Below are 26186 nucleotides of genomic sequence, written 5' to 3'. Positions count from 1 at the left end.
TAACAATAATGATGATGATCTCAGCAGTGATGAAGAAGAGGATTGGTGTCTTGGTCTTGGAGTGGCAGAATAGGTCAAGGGTCATGGTCTTGGTCTTCGTCAATTGGAATCTCTATAAGAAAAATTTTGTGCAGGTTTTCCTCTCCAAGAGGGAGAAGTTTTGGCCATGGCAGAAAGCCAAATATCTTATGTTCTTGTCTCTTCGTTTTGATAACAGTTTGATGAAGTAATCATTCACACTAATAATAATAAGAAGATCAAGCTAAGAAAAATTGCAAAAGAACTTCACAAATTGTTATCATGCTAAGAAGAATCACTTTAATTCTGATTGCCCTAGATTCTTCAACAAGTCGGCCTCGGAAAGTTAAAATAAAATTTATTTTTGGAGCACCATGTCAGCGCAACGCATGAAAGGATGTGTCTATTGGGTTAATTTACACCCATTCGACTAGTATATATAGATGACGTGACATCTCATTTTCTCCGCCAAGCAAATTTCTTCTTCATCTTTCTAAGGTCTTTTGGACAGCCACACGTGTGGAGAAAAGGAGGACAAGTTCATTGTTTGACAGAGCTATTTCTCTCTCTATTTGACTAAGTTTGACCAAAATTGACTGAGCTACAAGAGGGTCACGTGTGCATAGGCATTTGACCGCAGTTAACCATAGGAGCCATAGGGCCAAAGTCTAACCACAGGCTAACTATTTGACCAAAATTGACTTCTAAGCATTTTGGCTACTTTGACCAACATTGACTTATTGCTATTTTGACCAGTTTTTTACTATTATTTGGATGTACTTGGCACAATTTTCTAGACAAATTGTTGATTTGTAAACGTTGTTGAATAATAATTTATCCTAAGAAAAGTTGTTGGGTTTTCTCCCAAGGTTGTGTTTCCCAGGTTAAAAATTTTGTCTCTATTGTGCCTGGTTGTCTTTCTATGATCTTTATTGTTTTTGCTGCATTTACTATTGATATTATCTGAAGTATAATTGCTCGATGATATCAATGGCATAAGGATATTGTGTGAAAATCATTAGGTAGTAATTATGTGCCAGAAAATAGTATTCTATTGTGCTCTTGTAGAAAATTCAACATGTTATCAAAGCTTTGTTGAAAGAGCACCCATTGAACTCAGCATAAGAGACAAGTATTCAAAATGGTGCCATGTAAAATGATGGATGGTGTCATTCCAAAGCTAGAAGGAGCTAAGGAGAAAGCCCATGTCTTCGCCCTTTAGGGCATTATTACTAATAGTCGTGATGTTTGGTTGGTGGGCGGTGGTGCTTCTAGTCACATAACAAGTTTTTGAATTCTCTCACTGATTTGATAAAGAAGGATTTAGCATTGCAAGCGAAACTCGGAGACAATGCCAAGTATGCAGTAAAAGGAGTTGGGCCAACCTCGTTACAGCAAGAGTCTGAAGATTCACTACACATGAAGGATGTTTTGTATGTACCCGGATTGAAGAAGAATTTGTTCTCTATCTCAACACTAGAAGATAGAGGTTATCGAGTTGCATTTATGGATGGTCATGTTCTTATATCACCTAACAGCTCAAGCATGGACTCAACGAAAGTGATTAGTGTCCGAGAGGAGGTCTCTATAGACAAACAGGACGACCAACCCAGGCAATGGTATGTGACAGTATGAGTTTATGTGAGTTACGGCATCGAAGATTTGCTCACATCTATATACAAGGCTTTAACTACATTGAGGCAGATGGTTACAGGTCTTCTAGAACTCCAAGTAGAACATGATGGCATTTGCAGGGGTTGTGCACTTGGCAAAGAGTTCAGACTCAAGTGAAGAACTTGCTAAGGAAGATAAAAGTTTTGAGGTTAGCCAATGGACGGGAGTATACTTCCAAGGACTTCAGTGATTTCTACGAGGCGGAGATCAAGAGGGATTGGATAATTCCTTACAATCCTCAACATAATGGACTTGTGGAAAGGAAGAATAGCACTATTGTGGAAGCGGTGAAGGCAATGATTAATGATCAAGATCTACCCATGTTCTTCTGGGGAAAAGTTGTCACCACAATTTTTTATGTTCAGAACTGAAGTCCTTATAGAATATTGGAGGACAAGACTCTTGAGGAGACATTCACAGAAGTGAAGCCAGAGATCAATGATTTAAGGATCTTTGGTTGTCTAGTATATGTTCATGTGCCCAAGGAGAAGAGGAAGAAGCTAGAACCATATGGGAAGAAGGGTATTTTTGTGGGATATAACGAAACTTTAAAGACCTACAATATCTACATTCCAAAATAGCATTTGATTGAGGTTAGTTGGAATGTTATTTTTGATGAGGAGGTAGCCTTCAAGAAGTCCAGAGAGTCCCACATGGAAATTGATAGTGAAGAGCAGGAGGCTCCTAAGGTTGTAAGTACAATTCCTTCTATTCTAGTTATTCATCCTTTAGATGATCAGGAGGCGTCAATAGAACCAACGGACCTACTCAGAGATGTTGCAGGAACCAAAAAGAGGCCAACATGGCTTCGTGACACTTTGCAAGATGCAAGGAGGCATGCAACTCCCCGTGGTACTTTCAGGGAGAGCAAACAACCACAGAGGTACTCAAGTTATATTGTTATGAATAAAATAATCCATAAAATATTAACTAAATAAATAATAAAAATATTAAAATAATAATAATAATAAAATAATTAGTTAATTAACAACAACTATTAGATATGAAGGGTTAAAGGGTCTAATGACATGACCATTCACATTCGTGGCCAATCAATGCCTATATAGGTAATTGTCACGAAGGGGATGTAAACATCATTCATTCATTCTCAATAATAAGAAATTACTTGTATACACTTATTTACATATAAGTATTTTGCATACTGGAGTTTTTCTCTAACAGTGGTATCAGAGCAGTCAATTCTTGGTCACTTTACACAAGACATTCGTACGCCACCACATTCTTGTTCTGCTACTCTTTGTTCTTCGCCATAATTGACTATGTTTTGTCGTATCATGTACTGAGCTTTCGTATATCATCCAATGTCTGAACGCTTGTCTCCCTACTGCCACACTTTGTCGATACACCGCTAGTTCGCCTATTCCGGCAACCAGCGGCCCTTCATCTTTGTCCTCTGAGTCATCCACAACCAACCGGCACACTGACGTCATGTTCCCCACGTTGATCCATTTCCCACGCCAACACATCCTTGACAACATTTGAACCTCGATCGTCCTTTGTTTTTTCTTTTGTCAACTCAACCATCACGACAAGCTAGCGTCCTATCCGTCACACATGTCGATTCCTATTAAACTTAGTTGGTCAATAGATAATCTTATTATATAGTTTAGTTTAATTATAATAAAAATTATATCACTGACATTATATATATATATATATATATATAGTTAAATAAAAAGGAGACGAAGTGGGTTCTGCCAATAAAAAGAACAAAATGGTAAGCAACGAGGAGTTACAAGTTGACATTAACCACTATAGAGACGAAGTCAAGAGTGTGTGATATTGTCTCGATAACTTAGAAAAATCACAAATAGAATTTAAGAAAGAACAAAAGAAGATGTCGTTGATTATGGAAAAAATACTACAAAGAGACGACAAAATTGGCGACACCACCAAAAGACTCAACAATATTAGCCAACAACTTAATCAATTAATGGAGAAGGCAGACATGCTAACAATTCAAACTTTTCAAAGACCGTAGTCTAACCCGCAAAACAGAAACAATCATGAACATGCAGATCTGTCTGAGATATGCTTTTTAGGTAACCAAGATTACACTAGAGTTCCAAAAAGAAACCATCAGCGAATTAAAAATGAACTAACAAAATATGATTGTAACGATCACAGAGGAGTTGTTGTTTGGGTCCACAAGATGGAAGGAATTCTTGGAGCAAACCCACCATTAAGTGAAAAAGAAAAGATTATGACTGCCTCCAACACCTTAGGAGGTGAAGTTTATGACTGGTTCCTCTGGTAGACAAAGAAGTGTGACATCCATTCTTTTCATTAGCAAGGATTCACTACAACATTACGAAAAACAAAAAAAAAAATCATGATGGGGGCAACGACGACCTATACAACAAATTTATACATCTCAAACAGAAGGGCTTTGTAAGTGATTATACCCACGAATGGGAAGTATTAGCGATACGACACAACAGATTCATTGAGGATCAACTATTGAAGATGTATATTTGTGGACTAAAAGACTATATTTGTGTTGAATTGAAATTATGCAAGCCCAACACTATTGAAGAGGCTAGACATGCAGCAAGGCTGATTGAACAAAAAAAAAGCTCAACAGGCCATCGTTCACCAAGCAAGATGAAAACCAACAACAATACTCAGGTAAGAAAAAGATAAACAAATGTAGATATTGTGGAGATAAATTGTTATCAAGACACGGATGCCCCAATAAGACATTACATAATTATGAAGTTGAGGAGTCAGACTCTTCAAATAATGAGTCAAAGAAAAGGATAAAGAAGAAAAACAATTGTCGCAAGTGTGGGCAAGACTGGACACCAGGACGTAAATGTGAAGACATGTCCCTACATTACTGTAAAATAGAAGATGGAAGGCAACCAAAAGTACAAAATCCTGATGAAGACATCACTATAACGTACAAAGCAAATTCAAACACTAAGGAAACATCACAAAAAGCATCATTAGCTGCAATCTCATGTGTCTAGCAAAATCAGGATGAAGAAAGCAATTTTTCAAAGAACCAAAAACAACAAGCAACTGCAAAATACATTCCACCACAAATTTGAAAGCAGAAAACCTAGTCTCCAAGAAGAAAGGACCCTAAGCTTACAGCACCAGCAACAAACATGACGAAGAGATTATGACCTAAAACCCTGAAGCTTTAAGGGATCATAAGAGACAAAAATGTCAATATACTAGTAGATTTTCGCAGTACTCATAATTGTATAAATATTGATCTTGCTAAACAACTTAATCTTTGGGCATTTGTGTGTGCCCAATCAAGGACCTGACCATGATTGTTGCTATTGGGCAATGGTTTGAGGAAATGGGAGAATGTCACAAGGTTTCAATCTAAATACAAAAACTAGAACTACAGACAGAACTATATGCCCTGCCGCTCAAAGAAATGGATATAGTGTTAGGCACAGAATGGTTAACAAAGTTAGGAAGCTATACTACAAACCTTGAAGAACAGTTCATGGAGTTTAATTGGCAAGGTCAACACTATAAATTATATGGTATTAACGCTCCCAGCCTCAAAGAAGATACAAATATATGCGATAATTTCACCAGCACACGAGGCTCAAACAAAGTCAAACCCATAAAAGAAAATAGACTTCATTCCATAGCAACATGTTCAACTAGAGAAAACCATGCTTATTATGCTTTAAGAACAACGCATCTCTGAGGGGGTGGCAATGTTATGAATAAAATAATCCATAAAATGTTAATTAAATAAATAATAAAAATATTAAAATAATAATTATTATTATTATTATTATTTATTTATTTAACAACAATTATTAGTCATGAAGAGTTAAAGGGTCAAATGACATGACCATTCACCTTCGTGGTCAATCAATGCCTATATAGGCAACCGTCACGAAGGCAATATAAACATCATTCATTCATTGTCAATAACAAAAAATTACATATTTACACTTATTTACATACAATTATTTAGCATGCTGAAGTTTTTCTCTAACATATATGGCATTGATGAGCCACATCATTGATTCTAAGCCTTCCAATTATCAGGAGGCAACATGCCAACATGTTTGGAAGGATGATACCATGATGGAGGAGGATCAATCCATCATGAATAATGATGTGTGGGAGATAGTTTCGAGACCAGAGGGGAAGTCAATGGTAACTTCTAATTGGATCTATAAGACCAAGCATGAAGCAGATGGCAGCAACAAGAAGTACAAAGCAAGATTCGTGGCAAGAGTGTTCTCCCAAAAAGAGGGAGTGGACTATGAGGAGACATTTACTCCAATCGTCAACTACACTTCTATTAGATCTATTGTTTCTCTCACTTTTGTTATGGGCTGGAAGATACATCAGATGGATGTAAAGACCGCATTCCTCAATGGTGTAATTGAGGAGAAAGTGTACATAGAGCAACCTCAAGGCTTCAAGGTACATGGGAAGGAGTCCCATGTTTGCAAATTGAAGAAGGCTTTGTACAGACTCAAGCAGCCACCCAAGGCATGGTATTCAAGGATTGATGGATATTTGATGAGTTTAGACTGCACCAAGAGTGTTGCAGATCTTGACCTTTACTACATGATTGTTGATGGTGATCCTCCAATTTTGGTGTTGTATATTGATGATTTGTTCATCACAGTTATAGATAGACACATTGTCAGGTGCAAGAGGAAGTTAGCCTCAAAGTTTGGGATGATGGATCTTGGCCTGATGCATTATTTTTTGGGATTAGAGGTGTGGTAGAGACCTGATGAGATCTTCCTCTAACAAGGGAAGTACATTGTCCAAATTTTGGGAAAATTCAGTATGATGAACTGCAAGCCCATGGCTACACCTATGGTGACGAATCTAAAGAAGCCAAGTGATTCTGCTTCAAATTCAAATTTGGTGGATTCCATGATGTACAGGCAGTTAAATCGATCCTTGATGTACCTAGTTGACACCAAGCCAGATATTTGCATTACAATGAACATCGTGGGCCAGTATATGGTTGAACCAAGGCATATACATTAGGTCGAAACAAAACATTGTTAAGGTACCTGTTTGGTACAGTTGGATATGGTTTGAGATATGTCTCAAGTGGTGAAGTGAGGCTACAGGGATATATAGATTCAGATTGGATTAGGAGTACAAAGGACAAAAAGAGCACCTCGAGGTGTTGCTTCAACTTCGGATTAGCTATGAATCTATGATAAGGAGTTTAGCAAGAAGTAGACTTATATTGCACTCAGTACATCAAAGGCAAAGAATATCGTTGCTAATCCCACAAGTCAAGAAGCAGTGTGGCTACAAAAGCTACGTGTAGAGCTACTATTTGATCAAGAGCTTGGGACGACCTTGATATTTTGTGATAATCAAAGTTGTGTTAAGCTTTCGAAGAATCCAGTTTTCCATCATAGGTCGAAGCATATTATGATCAAATACCACTTCATCTGAGACATGGTGCAGGGAGGAGCAGTGAAACTCTAGTATATATCCACAAACAAATAGATTGCAAACATTCTCAACAAGCCTTTGTCTAGAGAGAATCTTGTATACTTCAGAGACAAGCTTGGCATGATGCAAAATGTCTCCCTCATTAAGAGGGACTGTTGATGTCATTGTAGGATCGGGAAAACCATCTCCTAAGAAGCCAAACGGACTTGGCTGGGACATTCGACCAGGGGTGAATGGCCTAGGGTAACTACAAGATTGGACAAATCTTTTCCTGAGAAGCCAGAAGGACTTGGTTGGGTCATGTTGATTTGACCAGAGGAGATATATGAAATTCATCTGAGAAGACATAAAGGACTTTGGTTGGGCCATGTTGATTTGGCCAAGGTTGAATGGTGCAGGGGTCGTCCTCTCCTAAGAAGCCATAAAGGACCTTAGCTAGGTCATGTTGATTTGACCAAAGGAGATTCATACATTTACCTGAGGAGCCATAAAGGACTTTGGTTGCGTAATGTTGATTTGGCCAAGGGTAAATGGCCTAGGATACTCATATTGCCTACTCTAGGATGGAGGGATAAATAGACATGCACCAACATGGCAAGCTCATGAACTTTTATTTTGGAGGAGAAATTTTAGCTAAGGGGAAATTTGTTGCAGTTAAAGAGAATACCTCGCTCGCTAAGAGGGACTGTTAATTTTTGTGTAGCATTGAGAGGTATTTCCACATGCCAAAGAGGTCTCCAAGTCAACCTAAGAAAATTAAAATAAAATTTATGTTTGGAGCACCATGTCAGCCCAGCTCATGAAAGGGTGTCCCTTGGTTTAATTTACACCCATTCGACTAGTATATATAAATGTACATGAGATCTCATTTTCTCCACCAAGCGAGTGAAGCATAAAAAGTATGCTGAAGCACAAAGATTGATAGCTTGTAGACTTGAATGTAAAAATACACACAGGTATTTAATAATAATAATTTATTAATATATAAAATTGTATAAGATGATATAAGATTACAATAAGGACCTTGCTTTTATACCTTAGCAGGTGTCCTTTCATGAATGGGCATGTCTTTTAGACATGCCTTTTCACTTAATTTAATGACTATTTAACCTAAATAGTATTTAATTATTTTAATATTTATATTTATTTTATTTATCTAATAGTTATCAATTATATTCATAACATAGCCTCTTCCTTCGGAAGCTTTGTCCTCAAAGCTTTACCGCTGGGGTTTTTCTTCACTTAGTATATGTTTTCTCGATTTATGTAATGTGACCTTCCTCTCGTCTTATAGCTAATCAGTGATATTTTTTTATTTTATTTTTAATAAGTCTATTTTTTTTAATAATTATTATACATATACAGATATATATATATATATATATATATAATTTTTTTATTTTTTTATTTTTATAACTTCAATTTTTTATTTTTTTCAATTATGTGTTTTATATATATATATATATATATATATATATATATATATATATATATATATGTTCACTTCTGGTTCACGGATACCCATGGTCAGTGGGTCCGCTACGTCCAGGGTTGTTCAATGCTAGGGTGGACCCCACCCGAAGGGGGTCACACCCCTCGGCCTATTTACTGACCTGACCCCAAGAGCTTTCGGGAATTGACCCTGTGACCTCCCGATTGGCGAGGCACTGACTTGACCGATTAAGCTAACTCTTGGGGCTATATATATATATATGACTAACCCAATTGTCATTTGATTGAATCGGGTTATGTTGTTGACAGGGTGCGACTATTAGATGGATGTGGTCGATTGGGAAGAATGAAATGGTGGCCGACTGTCGGGTGTGGATAGAAAGATAACTATGGGAGGACGGAGCAAATGGTAGTGTGTGAGAAAACGAGGGCATAGACTGGCATACAGCCGTTGAATTGATGGCAATCCATACGACGACGGATTGTGGTGGATCGAGACGAGACAACAGGCGGAGGAGATGTGGTGCTTGGACTGCGCACTTGTCATCCTTTCCAAATCCAGTGAAGAGAAAGAGTTGTAGATCGTTGATGGCCTCGTCCTCTCGGAGAAGATTAGTTGTGAGGTCGAGCTTGCAATAATATTTGGTGTGCGCACCGGCTTCAGGAAAGATTTTAGTGGGCACAACGTGGACCTCATCCATAATATCGTCGCGCGTGATTGACTGGGCTCCGCAGGTCAAGCATTTCACTCGGCTCTGCAGCGTGCCGCCGAAGATTTTTTTAATAATGGTATCTGGTAATTCCCTTTGGTCATCCTCTGCGTCTCCATTTTGTTGCTTCGCCATTTCTACACAGACATCGTCGCAGACTCCGAGGACATATGTCAGAAATTCGTGGGCGTCTTCTTGTCTTCCATGGGCAAAATGTTTTGCAAAAACGTGGAGCGAGTTTTTAAATTTTTGGGGAGAATCGATTGCGCAGGCGGTTTTGCGAGACCTGACGATGCGTGTCTCCAGCAGGCAGAATGGGCAGCCGCCATCGCCGTCTGAGGTGGACGAAAGAGTGCAAGAAGAAGAATGTTGTTGTCTGAGACAAAATTTTGCGAGGGGCGGAGTGTAAGTGAGACACTGCAGCACGCTGTTGAGATAACAAGAATTGCCAAGATTCAAGAGCCCTGTCGGTTGTTTCAGACGTTGACTTTGAGCAGAACTTGAACTTGAACTTGTACCGCAACTTCCACTTTCTTGCCGCCGGGCTAAGATTCTTTTCATCTTCATTTCTCTCCTGCTGCTCTCCAGATCACCCACATTAAACAATTCAATGTCATCGTGCAAATGAGCAACGATAGATAACGTTGCTTTCACCCAGTGGGTAGAGGGGTGGGACAAGATAAGAGCATGGCCACCAGATGCATTGGTCGTTTTTCATCAACCACGGCCTTTGTCGGATCACCCTTGCTAATTTGCGCAAAAAGTGACCTCCGGCGTTGCTCCAGTACAGAACCCACTGCTACGGCGAGGTTGTCCTTGTTGGAAGCGAAGTGGAAGACAGGGCCGAGGTCGTGATCTCTAGAACACTTGGGCATTTTTCTATAATAAATTTCGCAACCTTCACTTTTATCATCAAAATCAAAAGTAGTAATCATCATATCTTTAAAACCCTGTTTTTCCTCAAGAGCCACCAATGGAAGATTTTCATTAACATCTTCTTCCAACCAGGATAAATCTAATATCTTTTCATTGCCAATATCTACAACAGCGTGCTCTTGTTCCGAGGTCATGGATGATAATTTCTCATTGACAACATCTTCATTGTTATGATATTGTTCATCTTCTTGTTTCTCACTGTCACTATTCTCTTCCTTATTATTAATTTCCTTTTGACATGATTTAACTTCTTGAAATGATTTTTCTAAATGTTGTAATGCCTCTTGAATACTAAATGTTCAACGTAATCAAGATGTGAACGTAATGGCACATTGTGCGGCAAAATACGTTCAAAGGCCTGCATAATTATATTGTGTGCCATGGCTCTGATGCCACTGAAGCATAAAAACTATGTTGAAGCACGAAGACTGATAGCTTGTAGACTTGAATGTAAAAATACACACAGGTATTTAATAATAATAATTTATTAATATATAAAATTGTATAAGATGATATAAGATTACAATGAGGACCCTACTTTTATACCTCAGCAAGTGTCCTTTCGTGAATGGGCATGTCTTTTAGACATGCCTTTTCACTTAATTTAATGATTATTTAACCTAAATAATATTTAATTATTTTAATATTTATATTTATTTTATTTATCTAATTGTTATGAATTATATTCATAACCACAAGTTTTTTCTTCATCTTTTTGAGGTTTGTTGGACAGTCGCCTGTGTGGAGAAAAGGAGGACAAGTTGATTGTTAGACCAAGTTTTTTCTCTATCTATTTGGCCAAGTTTGACTAGAATTGACTGACCTACAAGAGGGTCGCACGTGTGCAAGAATTTGACCGAAATTCTCTGCAATTCACTGCAAGATCTACAAGGCAAAAGTTTGACCGCAGGTGAGTATTTAACCAATGTTGAATTTTGAATTTTTGAGCATTTTGGCTAGTTTGACCGGCATTGACTTGTTGCTACCTTGACCAAATTTTGACTGGTATTTGGATTTGTACTTAGCACAGATTCTAGACAATTTGTTGATTTGTAAACCTAGTTGAAGAATAATTTCTCCAAAGAAAAGTTGTTAGGTTTTCTACCAAGGTTGGGTTTCCGAGGGTAAAAATATTGTCTCTATTGTGCATGGTTGTCTTTCTATGATCTTTATTGTTTCCGTTGCATTTATTCTTGACATTTTATGAAGTGTAAATGCTCAATGATATTAGTGGCATAAGAATACTATGTGAAAATCATTAGGTAGTAATTATCTAGCGAAAAATAGTATTATGTTGTGCTCTAGTAAAAAATTCAACATTTGGGAGGTTTCCAATCGACACCAACCTCCCAAACTAGACTTAACTATTCTTGATCATGCACTGGTTTGATCCAATCAAACCAATCAGTTTGACCAATTTTGTACCAATGTGCCTCCTTCCCCCAAAAAAACCAAAAATTTAAAATATAAAAAAGCATAATATAAAGCCCTACAACAACCCTAAAGCCTAATTTTGATCTATTTAATATGACGCCTCCTATTAGGAATGGACTTATCTAAGATGACTTGCAGTGACTCCCATCGTCATGGGATATAAACATTTGAATTGAGCCTATTACCCATCAATAGTGGGTGACCCCTACAAAAGATTTTCTCTCCTAGATTTGTCTTCAGTTGGCAACCAGTAACCACCAAATAGCTCGATGTACTTCTATTATCCACCACCTGAGCTAGCCATTGTGTGCCCTCACTCATCTGTTATGATTGTATGTTTGAAGGTGGGCCATCCAACCCCCAAGGTATAGTTTTTTATTATGTAATTTGGTGTTTAGGCTTGCTTTTCTTGGGAAAATTTGGACATGGATTAATGGGGAGATTTGGCAAAAATAAAGGGCTTTGACTGTACTCTTGTTCCCTTACCTCAACTAGGGGGTTAATCATGTATCCTAGTCCAATGGGATCTCCTTTAATGGATACTAGCTTTAAGAGAGGCACTACATGGGAAACCATGTTTTTGGTTGCGTGGTCTTGCTTCCTGATACCATATATTTCACTCCCCTTTGCTCATTACAAGCCCTTTCCAAATTTTCCTCATCTAGGTCTACATTTGTCCATTGGGTCCACAAGGTGTTAGCCTCGCCATCCCCTTGTCCATACCTTGGGTCGGGCCTAGAATGATGCCTCAAAGGATGATGCAGCGAAAAAGAAAATTTAAAGCATAATATGGCTACATACAACAGGAAATGTACCACAAAATGCAAAAGATAGTGGGGACAATAAAAATTAGCACTTGGGCAAAAGCCAAACATGAGCTCTACCCCTTACCATTATAGCCATCACCCTGGTTCTTAGGGCACCTAAGAGTGCCCCTCTCATCATTAAGGAACCCATGATTGTCCCAAACCTCAGTGAGCGATGAACTTCCCCACCTTAAGGGGGTAAGCACTACTACGTCTTCCACATCATGCTCACATCCCTTTGAGCCCGAGCAATAAAAATGAAGGAAAATCAATAAAAGGAAAAGGGCATATAAAGAAGGGTGGAAAAACAAAGGTCAAGGTAACTCATGTACCATGATTGCTCCCTCCTACATTCATACACCCAACGTATCGGTTTCCCACATCATAGTTGCCCGTGTACCATGGCATGTGGTGTGGAGCCTCCCCTATTGCCCCACTCTGTTCCATTGCTATTTCACATGACACATGCCATCTGATGGATATACCATGGACGTATCATTCCCTTAGAGGTTAAAACCACCTAATAGGGTCCTTCATTAACCTCTCTTGTCAAGGAAGGTAACACCAATACATATTCAAATCCCATTTGGAAGGGCATGCTACTATGAACTGTCCATTTCTGCCCCTGATTAGCAAGCTTATTTACTCAATTACACTAATGAATTGTTGTATTGTAAGGTGAGAAGAGACGCATTGAATCTTATACAGGATTGCAGATGGCTTTCCATTGTGGACTTTGTCTTCCTATACCAGGTCCAAGCCCTCCAAAGGGTCATAGTGGCACTTGTAGGGTGAGCGTTGAGAGTTATGGGCCTCCATCCATGCCGACCATTGATTGCCACACCATGGACTTCTTCGGCACCACCACCATGCCCCAGTTATACAGAGACGGTGATGCACTCGGACGACGTTGCCCAGACAGCTACACATTGCACCTGACACTTGGCGGTTGATCCAAGGCCTAGAGGAGGTTTTGTCTTTCTTGAGGAGACATGGGAGCACATGTGTTATCTTCTATCCCTCATTGATGGAGCATCGACTTGATCTTGAGCCATTTGGAGACCCATGAGACCCATTTGGAGCCCACAGAGAAAAAATTGGGGTTAGGGGATGTTTTGCAACATTTGGAGGGCATCCCCCTCTTATTCATTATTTTTGAGGCCCTCACTCACATCCTTAGAACACGAGGACTCAATGCTCCCTTTTAGGCCTCCACGTCCGCCTAGCGTGGCCATAACAAGCCTTATTCGACTTATTTTATGAGCTATCATGGTTGGCTTGTGACCATGGGTAGGAAACTAGACATTTTAGGCATTGGAGGAGATTTGTCTTTTCATTTTTTACCTCCTAGAACATGTATAAATACATGAGACTTAGTCTCATTACAAAGCATCACACTTGAGATTTTTTTATGGACTAGAAGAGAATTTCTATTTGGAGTTGGTTTGGAATCATTTTGGAGTCTCTTTCTCATGGTATAATGGATGGATATACTTCACATATTCAAGTAAGTACATTTTCCTATTGACTATCTTTTTGTGAGACTTAGTCTCATTACAAAGCATCACACTTGGGATTTTTGTATGGACTAGAAGAGAATTTGTATTTGGAGTGGGTTTGGAATCATTTTGGAGCCTCTTTTTCATGGTATAATAGATGGGTATACTTCATATATTCAAGTAAGTACATTTTCCTATTGATTATCTTTTTGTATATCTCTAATGCATGGAATTCGTTCTCATAGTGAAGATGTGTGCCCTAATTTATTTGACATGTTGTGATATCATGATCTTGGGAAGTTTTGCATGTGTTACTCATTGATGATATGAAATGAATGTTCCTAGTAGAGAATTCTTGTAATTTGTCAATGAAACTCCATTAACTTTGTTTAAAGAGGGTAATTGTTGAAAGTGTCAACTAGGGCTCCTACTTTTGGCCTCTCCTTAAGGACCTAATTAGCTCATCTAAAGCATTTGTGACTCCATACACCCAATGGTCAAGGCACTAGTCCCATCACTTGGTGGTCATTTTCCTTCTTTTCTCTTCTTGAATTCAATCCCCTTAAGTATAAGGAGGCCCGCTTAGGGCTTGATGTGAATTGCATTAGCGAGGAGCTTTTGCAAAGTCATTTGGACAACCTTTTAAGTTAGTGTTTCCTCGAACTCTCCTTCAATTTTGAGGCAATTCTCATGGTGGATTCTTCATAAAATCTGATGTCCTAGCCATCGCATCAAGAGGGAACCCTAGGTGCTAATCCTTCAACTTGGGGATTCTTTGAAGGCTTGTGCTTAGCTACTTGTTGAAAAATATCAATTATAGCCATTTCTCTTGTCTACCCTGACCTTGGATGAACTCATACATCGCTAAATATCCCAACCCTAAGTCTCTTGTAGCCTTCCTTTCAAGGCAATTTTTCTTGGAAAGTCTTCCTAGCTTCTCCCAAAGATAGTACTTTCATTGAACCTTTCTATTGAATGAGCCACATTGCCTCATTTTAAATCTATCCTAGACATATCTATTCCAAGTAAGGGATACTGGAACTCCTCTAAGCTCTTGTCGGTGAAAATCTGAGAAGAGCATGACACTTACGCTGTGGTAACAATGGGCCTTTGTCCCAAGGTGTTGTTGTGCCCTCTAGCTTTTGCCTCTTTACAAGGCCTACTAGTTTGTGTAGCAACAAGACCCTCCGGGGCATTTAGTCAATATGTCAAGCATATCACTGTAAAGAATGTGGAGGATCAAGATTCAAATGATTATTACTATGATTTTCTTGTAGATTATGGTATGATTATTTTGGACTCCTAAAGCCATTTAGAGCTTCAATGTTAATGTATTTATGTTCAAATATGCATTGCATTGAGTGCCATTTTGCAACATTTCACCCCTACAATGCTACATGCATGAGAAAAATTTGTATATATATATATATATATATATATATATATATATATATCGAAATTGGTAAAAAAATTGAATATTTGTCTATTATTTAGTTGACCAGTTTTTTGTCCAATCTTTTTACCAATTTCGATATATATATATATATATATATACCTTTGAGGGTCAAGTCCCCATCGTTAAAACACCTTTGGTATTGAGAGGTTACAGTTTCAATTCTCTTGATGCTCTTGAGGTTAGGCTTCATGGTTGAGACAACAAGAAGTGATCCCTTCGAGTGGATTTCCCTGGTACAAATATTTCATGGACGTTAGCACTCACCAATCTCCAAGGCCCATGAACCAGATAGAAAAAGCATAGAATAGAAAGAAAGGAAAAAATATAGCTATATAAATAAATATAGTCGACGAATTTTGAGTCCAATTGTTTTACTAGTTTTGACTTTTGGGGCCAACCAATTTTTTCATAATAACACTTGTTTTAGCTCCTTTACTTAGTAAAACAACAATGTATGAGTCTACTCCTATATCACTCATTGTTTACAAAATAAACATCTTTTCCCTATCTCCCCTACTTCCTTCCATGCTCCAACATTATGGAATTTATCAATCCCACATGTGTACTCCCAATGTTGCTCATTCCTCTATATGACCTCATCACCACTTTCATATTACCCACGAACCTCATCTACACAAGTGTCGCATTACCATATGATTCCCCTTACAAAAAAATAAGGTTCTAGAGAAGGAGATTTCCATCCCAAGTCCAGACAAAGATGACTAAAGAATAATATGACCATTCTCTATCTAGAAATCACAATGTGAAGGACTGTGAAACATTAAATGTACTTATTAACACAACTCTAATAGAGTAAAGTCTACAAATCCAATCTTCCCTAGCAATCCAATTATATTTGTCAATAGCAAGTTGAATGCAATGCAATTAAAGTTGACCAATAGTAAATCTCAACACATACAAGATGTGAAGGCACAAGTAACCAAGGAGTATAACAACATTATCTTTCAATGCAAAAAATGTCAACAATGCATATCAAGATTCTTTCTCATTTGTCCAAAACACGAGATCAATTAGATACAAAAATAAGCCCAACAAAGATCTTCTTTGAAGGCAGTGTTAATCTTCCTCTTCAAGAAGTTCAGATTCAAAGTATAAGAGAAGAATTTAAAAAGGAAATTGTTCAACAAACATGTTCATCATTTGAGTGAAAGAAGAGGCCTAAACATATTAACAAGTAATGTCCCCTCAAGAGTGTGATGCCAAGGGTATCAAACCCTCATACAAAGCATCAACCAAGCATATAGCAATATCCCTTTTGAGATATTAAACAATATCAAACATCTCATCCAGGTGTAATAGGTGAGCTCTATATTTTTGCCTAAGATAATCTCAATCAATATTGTCCACTTACAACGATTGCAACATGATAGCACAAAGAGTCTAAAGACTATAAACATAGTCAATATGAACCTATTGCCCTAAAGGAAGACTAAGTCTCCATATCATGGATCCATAAAGCATGCTAAGCAATGGAAAGTATCAAAACTTGTTAAGACATCCTAAAACAAAAAAGTATTCTCTCTAAGAGTGACAAGGAGGCATAGCCCTTATATAGCCTAATCTCTACCACTAGACATAGATTAAGTCTTTTTCTCAAAAGATATGTAGCAAGAATTAACAATATCCCTTGTCAACTTTGAACATAAAAGCAACAACCCAATATTGTTAGCACTTTATTGATGTTATTGATGAAAATGTACTTGGTTCTACCAAGGTTAACCTCCAACTACTTGAATCTACAAGAGGAACAAATTGTTGTTGTAGCCCTTCTAGCCTACATATCCTACATAACCTTGGATTTGAAGTCATATATGTATGTGTGTACAATTATATTAGCATCCAAGTACAGTAAATATTGACCATAATGTGTCTTATCATAATAATGTTGCAATTGATTAGGAAATCAATGGTATAGATTCGCCATGGCATGTCCTATCATAATAATGTTGCAATTGTTCAAGTCATATGCTTCACCTAAATCATGGGTACAATAATTCATATGAGAAGTCTAAGAATGTGGGAAAAACTAATCTATGGGGTCAAATATGGCAACAATTAGTTTCTTCAAAACTAAAGCTCCCTACAAGGATTTGAGTGACTAATTGAAGGCATGCAAGAGCTCGATCCTCCTTCAAGATAGAAAAGACATTCTATATTGATGGCAAGAATTTTGACATTTTAGTGTTACAGACTTCCATGTCATGAATAAATTTCCAAAGCTAGTAAATAATCACAAATGAAAAAGTTTCATTGAACATTTTTATTTAATGATATTAGTTCGATTTCTCTCATTGATTAACAGCTTAGATGGTTCAAGTTGCATCTTAAAATAGCAATATATTCAAATTCCAGACCAATTTCACAAAGAACCTATTTTTACCATAAAATTATCTCTGAAAAACGATATTCCATTTTCACAACTATGATAAGCATCATCTTTTATGAAAAATTATCACAATTAACTTAAAGGTCTGATTCCCAAGAAAGTACCTTTATTAAACATCCTAAATAGAAATAAAGAAAATCACAATGGTCAACAAGGCTAGCAAGTGTTACCATTTCAAAATTTCAAGTCTGTTTTTGCATTTTCAGAGACATTATTTCCAACAATATTATTCAAAGGGATAACAAGGAAATCAATATGATATCTCTCCTTTGAAACAATGGAAGACACTTACATATTTGGAGGTGTATTTTGTGGTTGAATTCAGATATTTGGAACCATTAATGCACACACAGCAGCGATTCACCTTTTGGGGCATTTATCTACACATGTTTATGTGTATTTATGTATTGGAGGGTGCCTTTTGAGTGCCTTCAAAATTTTCAATTAAATGTTACATATTTAGAGGCATCACTCACCATTTGGGGGACATTTAACATTGTAGAAGGCAGTTCTATATATTTTGAGGCAACATGAACCCCTTGTCACATCCCATGAGCAATATTCAACACATCAAGAGAAGCACCTTATTTTAGGAGTGCAAGCATGGTCCCAAACTCATCTTTTGCACTTGAAACTACGCACAGGATCTTTCTCATGATGTGTGCTTTGCAAAAATGGTTTATATCAGTAACACATGAATCTCCAATCACTCGTGATTAATCACGAGTCAAACTCTACTCTGCCCTCAAATGATCTGATTCAACTCTGGGCGAGTCAAACTTGCGTTTACTGAGTTTGACTTGTGGTCAACCCAAGTTTGACTTGCGACTCACCGATTAATTGCGATTTAGGTGACTGAGGCGATTTTCAACCGTCAACTCGGCGAGCACGGGTTTTAACTTTTAAGGATCCCGCATTTTTCACTATGTGGTTAAGTTACGTTAAAAATTAAACGTTGGTCTATAACTTACTTCTCACTTCTCAGGCCCGCAACTCATACATCAAGAAGGTAATAGAGTCGTAGTGTAATAGAGGTATAGTGTGCAGTGTGCTCCAGTGTAGCTTCAACGTGTACTATGTCAGAGATTTCGCTAGCAAAACATTATCGTATCATTTCAGCAACAATCAAGAGATTTCAATTACTGCGTTTTTACTGATTCGTATACAGTATTTTATAAAATTTTAGAAGCAGATGCTTCTAGTTCTATGTAGTCACTGGTAAGGAATTAGGACTTAGTACTTTGGATCATGTTTGGACTCATGACATATATGAGATACTTATTCATTCATGATATTTGGGACATCTATTGATATTATGGATTGTTTGGAGTCTGGACATGGCTTTGTTGAATATCAATGAACAATGTTTTTTTTAATTCAATATGTGTATATCTTTATTTATTGAATTCACCAATTTTTTCCCAATTTTTCCCCGATCCGATTAAAACTCTTCGCTCTTTTGCCTCGCCGACTTATTGCCGATTCCGAGTCTGGTAACATTGGTTTAAACTTTATATTAGTTATTTATCACAATTGTTAAGGATCCAAAGGAACAGTTTTGGGAGAACCCTAGCTAGAGAAAAGACAAGTGGCATGTATACATAATTTAGGCAAGGATCATGGCTTGTTTTGATGAGCATTCCACTTTCCTAAGATATTTGTTGCTTCTATTGTTGAAGAATGGGCACATCTTGAAGAATGCCTTGCATATTCAGCTACCATGTAGCATGTAGTATTATTTTATTTGAAAAGAAGTTAAGATTCATTATATATGTCAGACTTCCTTGTTATGGTAACATGTTTTCTTGATATGAGAGAGGAAGAAGAAGATCTTAAGGAGTGCCCACTATAGGGAGGTGACACAATGATTTGTAAATTTCCATGGATATCCTAGTGGAATAGAGCATCACAACAGATCTTATAAAATTATTGAAATCTTTATGTCAATTTTTCCTTAGATTCTAGATTTCTTTAGATAGTTGATTTTAATTAGATGAGTTGAAATGTTAGAAACAAACAAAAAAAATACATAGATTTTCCCTCAGAGACCCTTACGAGAGTAAACTTAGCTAAAAGGCGAGGTTTGCTTTACTCTCTTTTCTCCGGTATGGAAAATGTGCTAGTACAAAGAAAGAGGTACCTATGTATGGAGATACCAAAATCCTATGGCCTATATGGTTGTTACAGAAACTTAACCTCCCTCTATTTTTCTCTCTATCTTCCCACTCCCAATTGCTCTACCCAACTATGGAACAATACAATATTCAATAGCATAGAACATAACCCATACACCTAGTAGCCTGCTATTTAACATAGCCCAATAACCAACTAGGGGTAAGGTCTAACTCCCTCAACCCCCAATTAGAGTTACGGGTTTGAACCTTCTAGAGTCTTCTTCAATCTCCACATGTGGCTAGTCAAATATGCATTAGTAATGTGGGCTACCATGGCATCCAAATGTACCATGGTGGTCAACATGGTAGGTCAACTTGCGAGAGCACAACCTCTGCACACGAACTCTATTTGACATGATTTTTGCATTGTTGGAAAGGTCTCTGAGCATAGAATAGAGCCAAAGGATCTGGCACAACAGAGAGTTTTTGGACCCCAAAAAACTATTGGAAAGGTTGAAGGGGGTGGGGGGGAATCAGTATTTCACATTTTATAACAATTGATTATCAAAACATTAACCAATAACATCACATCAAATAGACATAGAAATTATATGAACAATTATATTTATATTACAAGGGAAGCTACAACTTCCGGCTTACCAGCTACAACTAGAAGGGCTACAACCCCAAGATTTATCAGCTCCCACTAGAAGGAGGCAACAACCTCATGAAGGAAGCTACAACTTACTTCACTAGCACCACCTTGCCACCATATAGAATAAAAAATAATAATAATAAATCTTCTTGGGCACTCGTATCAAGGCCAATGGCCCAATTACAACTTCAAATTTGCCCCTTATCATGCCAAAGTGTAATCTGTAGACGGTGCAACAATAAATTGCATACCTTAGATCATCAAAACCCTTACTTATATTCAACAACTTGCTCCAAGAGCTCAGAATAAGCACCAAAGGTTTGCTACCATTATCAAGAGGTATACTACCATAATCAAGGTCTGCTTCAAGAAGGGGTCAACTATAAGTTCAAGATCTGCTACAAATCATAATGTCCAACGTCTGCCACAAATCAAAGTACAACTTCTGCTTCAAGACTTTCTACAAGTATTAAAACCTGCTACCAAGTTTGCTCCAAACTTCTTCAGTCATCAAGATTTGTTCAAGGAAGATATTTCAATCTAGATGCTTCATTAGACTCCCTTTGATTATGCTCTCCCTTAAGCTTCCTTTAAACTTCCTTTTTAATAACACAGACTAAATAAATTTATGTGTGCCCTAGAACAGCTTCAACAGAACACAGGATACATCCACAGGACCAGTCTTGAAGAACCAAGATCAGGCAGAAGGATCACTTCGGATTTGAAAAATCAATCACTGAAGGTCGCTTTTGTTATGCCCTAAACAAGGATGAACTCAATCACAGAAGGAAGGGGTCCTGAAATAGTGCCACAGAGATCCGTAATGGGTTTGCCTCAAGACCAATGAGCTTAAGCTATAAAATGAGCTTCAGGAGGGGCTCCAGTAAACCTCAAACTAGGCTAAATTTTGGCCATAGAGGAGGTCGAGATAAGCCTCAGGCCTGGTGCTAATCCAAGCCTCAGAACAGATTCATGAAGGCCTCAACAAATGCAAATATATGCTACAGATGCCTGTCAAGAAGAGGGTCGAGTAGGCCTTAAAGATTATCCTTCAAACCTATTGTTCAACCATCAAATTTGCCTCAGACTTAGATCAAAAATTCATCACAGGAAAAAATGGGACAGAAACACCTCCACAGAAAGCTATATCAAACGAGTTATAGAACTTCAGACATCCGGCCTCCTTCAACAAATCTTCAATGAAGCTCGAGCATCAGTCTTTCTTGCTTGGTTTGCTACCTCAGATCCCATGAATTTTCCATGCAATTGTGCTCCACGGTTGGCCTATATATACGCCATTTGGTGGTGCCCTTAACTGGGGCTGACTTGAGCACATAATGATATTTTTATGAATGATCATAACTGTTCTTGGAGCCAACCTGAACCCTTATTAAGCCCAACCTATACAAGGAGGCTTTAGGACACTTTAAAAATCAATTTTTTCCTTTCTTATAATCTCCTTTCAAGGCAGATTTGAACCAATGAATTTAGGCTTCTTAATTTATAAATTTTGACCTTCCTTTTAGGGCAGCAATGAATGTTAAGGCCAAATACCCTTGGAGCAAATGTGTTGGTGCAAAACTCATTGATTGGGGCTTCAATCTTTAAAACTTAATATCTCTCCAACTAGGAGGACCCACAAAATGTGCCACCTATTAAACAAAATGGCTTGACAAGGGCTACCAAACTAGGAGGTCCTTGCAACCAAATTCACTTGATTTGTGCGTTAAATCGTCAAACGAGTGCTGGCCCATTCACTCTTTGAAATAAATGACAATTTATCCAACAAAAACTTCATTTAAGACCTCAAAATACCTCCAGAATGTTTCAAACACCACTTCACTAATTTGGGACCTGTCGATAAAAATGAACCTGCAAGCCTCCATTTTTTCCACTCTGAAAGAATTGAGATAGATGACAAGTAATATAATGATCCACTCTGGATCAGACAGTAACAAGGAAGTATCTAACGCATTCCCTATGTCCAAATAAGACCCTAGATGATCAATGACTTGCTTCAAGAAGACTTTTAGACTTTTCTACATCTTTTATTGTCATCTTTAGAGGAAAATAAGGATCCAGGAGCTTCCAAATAAAATTTTATTGTAGAAAAGCTGAAAGTGAATTCTACAAAATGAAGTGTTCTGTCATTTGTAAATCAGAAGGTCAAGAGGAGGAATACCCCACCGTGAAGCCAAGAAAAAGTCCATGTTGCAGGCTAAAGGGAGGAAAAGCATTTGATGGAGTATGTTTTCTTCTTCTTTCTTGTTGATCATATTGACGCTTGGGGCTACCATGTTAAATCTGCCAGTATATCTCTCCTTTCAGGGTTGTTTTGCAATTAAAAAAGGGTTTTATGAGGCGTTTGGCCTTCTTGATCTCTTGATGTAACCAAACTTGCCCGTGAAGAAAAGGCTGCATGTTCACTCATCTTTGACGACTGTCTTCTGTCCCTTTTAGCATTGATGGTTGCACTATATATTAATTGTTTAGTAGGAGGTGGAATGACATCTTTATGAGTTTTTCATTCTGCTTTACGTATCAATGAGATAGAATTGATCAGTAGGGTTTATGTACTAGTAATTATATAACTCCACTGATATCTGGAAGCTTCTTGACCAAAATATATGTACTTGACTCCACTCACCCAAAGGACAAGGAACTTAGTCTTGCTTGTCTTATCACTTTATTATATAAAAACGGAAAAATAATTCAAATCTAGGTATCTAATTTTTCATTTCAGATTTACAAGGACAGACTTGTAGTCTTATTAGGGGATACCCCCTTGTCCCTAAGTAGAGTTGGCCTAAAGTGAGAAGGACAACCAACGAGGTGACAATGGGCAGCGTCCTCTAGTTGCCCTAGATTTAGTGCTTGATGATTGGACTTATCTGTTGAAATGCAGATCTTTTTAAGTAACAGCAAGTACATCTACATCAACAATAGGTTGAAAAAAGAAAAACATTTGCAATGGTGGATAAGACTAGCAAGTACATCAATAAAAAATCAATAAGAGCAGATATAAAATGATTCACAAAATTATAATGGAATGAAAAAGTCTAAAGAGCTTGCACTTGAAAGCCCATGCAAATGATTAAGTACAACATCTCCACTTGACTTTAGGCATATCATATATAGGCCAACACCATAAGTTGAATGAGAAAAAAAAATCAACTGTTGAAGGGAAAGAACAAAAATCATAAAGCAGTTTTTGTCTCTGACCAGCAGCTTGCCACAGGTAAAACGTTATTCTAACAACCCAAGCAAAATATTGGCACTCTTAAATGACTTTGGAACATAATTTGGGTTTGTCATGAGGGATTTTTAATATGAAGAATGGTAATAAACATAGTGGACTCACTTTGTTTGTAGTTTCTTATTGCTACAGGGAAAACGTTATTATAAGCATCCAATCAAAATATTGGCACTCTCAGATTACTTTGGAACATAATTTGGGTTTGTTATTGGCACTCTTAAATGACTTTGGAACATAATTTGGGTTTGTCATGAGGGATTTTTAATATGAAGAATGGTAATAAACATAGTGGACTCACTTTGTTTGTAGTTTCTTATTGCTACAGGGAAAACGTTATTATAAGCATCCAATCAAAATATTGGCACTCTCAGATTACTTTGGAACATAATTTGGGTTTGTTATGAGGGATTTTTAATATGAAGAATTATAATAAATATAGTGGACTCACTTACTTTATAGTGTTCTTATGGTACAAATGATTTCCCACAGAACTGGCCATCCAGAAGAGCATTTCAAAACTAAACACTAATCCATCCATAATGGCATGCATGTAAATATTCAAGTGTCCATGTTAGTTAAAGAAAATTTTGAAAAATTAAAGATCGGCTTGGAAGCTAAACGCAATATGACATTTGAACCTGCAAAATATTAAGAGCCTTTCTCATGTCACCACAGCTAAGCCTCACTATTGCAGACAAGCCATCCTCTGTGACATCAAGCCTACAGCACCATCCAACCAAAAAAAGGATCAATCCCTAGTTAGACTTATTGGATCAAATATAGAAAGTGAACATAAATCTGCATCTTACAACGATGAAAACACTGAAACACTTGAAGCTTGATTATAAAAATCACTCTATTGGTGCCACCTTCATTTTAGCTGCCTTCTAAAGGGAGCAACAACATGCAATTGTTGTAGAACTGGTTACACAACCATATATTTGCTTGTCAAGACCATTCATGTGAACAGTGAACCAATCACTGCTACAATGAATTCAATCCAAAAAAGTATTCTTCAATTATTTGCAATATTGCTACCAATTTAAAAATTTTAAAGCATTAGCTAACCAGACATAGTTACTTTGGTTAGGAAAGTCTAAACATGCTCTGCAAAATGTATGATCCTTTTAAAAATACAATAGGGAAATGCAGAGAGTTGTGACAAAGGAAGCTTTTCATGTAACAGCTACAACAGTCTATGATCAGTGCAGCCTAGAACAATTTCTAAATTAACATAGCTATAAAATAGCACAGGTTGACTGCATACGAGGGAAAAAACATTGAAATGAATTTTACAAAGGATCTAAACATAAAGATAATTTATCGGTTTGGGAATGAAGTTATTTCCCCAAATTAAAAGGATGCACGGTTGTCCATGCAATAAACATATATCTTTATTATGAAATCAAAATAACAAAGAAAAACCTCACCTTTCTTCAGTTATGACATGTCGTAGCCGCTCCGTAACATTGGCAGGATCAAGAGGAGCAAACCGAAATCGTGTGCACCTTGATTGCAAAGCTGGAATAATCTTATTGACATAATTGCAGATGAGAGCAAACCTTGTGCTCTTTGTGTATTTCTCCATAACTGTGCTGAGAAATAGAGCTATAATCAGCACACGAGAAACTCAAAAATCCAGTACTGCTTTCTACACAAGAAACTAATCCATGTATATTCTCATTAATCATATCTACCATTTTTCTCAAACAACAAAAGAATAAAATCTCAGTGCATAAGCATATGTTTACCCCTGCGCAAGGAAAACTGAGCATCTTTTGTCATGGCATCTGCCTCATCCAACAAGACTAGTTTTACACTCGACTTTGCACTACAGCAACAAAAACAACAAAGTCAAAGTTTTAATCACATCTTTGAAGCCAGCTTTGCCTACATCGATCAGATAATATAGTAATTATCAGAGAGAAGAAACACATCTATGCCAACATACCTCAAACACTGGACAAGCTGATTGTAAACACTGGTAAATTTATAAAACAAATACTAGCAATGAAGCATTTAAAAAAAAAAATTAATATTCTCTAACAATTTGATCATAATTCAAATTTAAGTAATATGTGATTTCAAGAGGCTGCCAGTATGCAGTCATTGCAATTATTGACTATGTATGTGTTAGACTCGAGCACAACAATGACCAGCTTCTACATCATGCTATCTATTATTGAATGAAAATTCTCAGATCATGTGTCTTGCACAAGCATTTAAAGATATCCTAAGAGATTGATAATTCCAACTACCATGAAGAGCAAGAACTATCTGACACATGAAAACCATACAGATATAGCATACAGGATTGATAACGTGAAGTAGCT

The 26186-nt window shown here is 37.3% G+C and overlaps 1 protein-coding gene across 2 annotated transcripts in view; it reads right to left on the bottom strand.

Moving 5' to 3' along the window:
* The window catches only part of LOC149177923 (replication factor C subunit 3-like), a 115642-nt gene extending 89963 nt beyond the window's left edge, over positions 1–25679 (bottom strand). The window contains exons 1-3 of one of the 2 annotated variants that reach the window (XM_089423485.1): positions 25605–25679; positions 25284–25443; positions 24492–24573 (exon numbers count right to left, since the gene is read on the bottom strand). In XM_089423485.1, coding sequence (XP_089279611.1) covers positions 24492–24573; positions 25284–25443; positions 25605–25638 — 276 coding nt within the window. In that variant the 5' untranslated portion in view covers positions 25639–25679. Of the gene's footprint in view, positions 1–24491; positions 24574–25283; positions 25449–25604 lie in introns of both variants that reach the window. The other variant, XM_089423486.1, reaches the window with a different exon arrangement.
* Positions 25680–26186: the final 507 nt, after the last annotated feature.

The sequence above is a fragment of the Pinus tabuliformis genome, chromosome 4_1, assembly GCF_031772625.1.
Source record: "Pinus tabuliformis cultivar Carrire ecotype Pingquan chromosome 4_1, CPIR1, whole genome shotgun sequence".
Lineage (NCBI taxonomy): Eukaryota > Viridiplantae > Streptophyta > Pinopsida > Pinales > Pinaceae > Pinus > Pinus tabuliformis.
The sequence above is the reverse complement of the archived record's forward strand: the minus strand, read 5'-3'. Positions and strand labels throughout refer to the sequence as shown.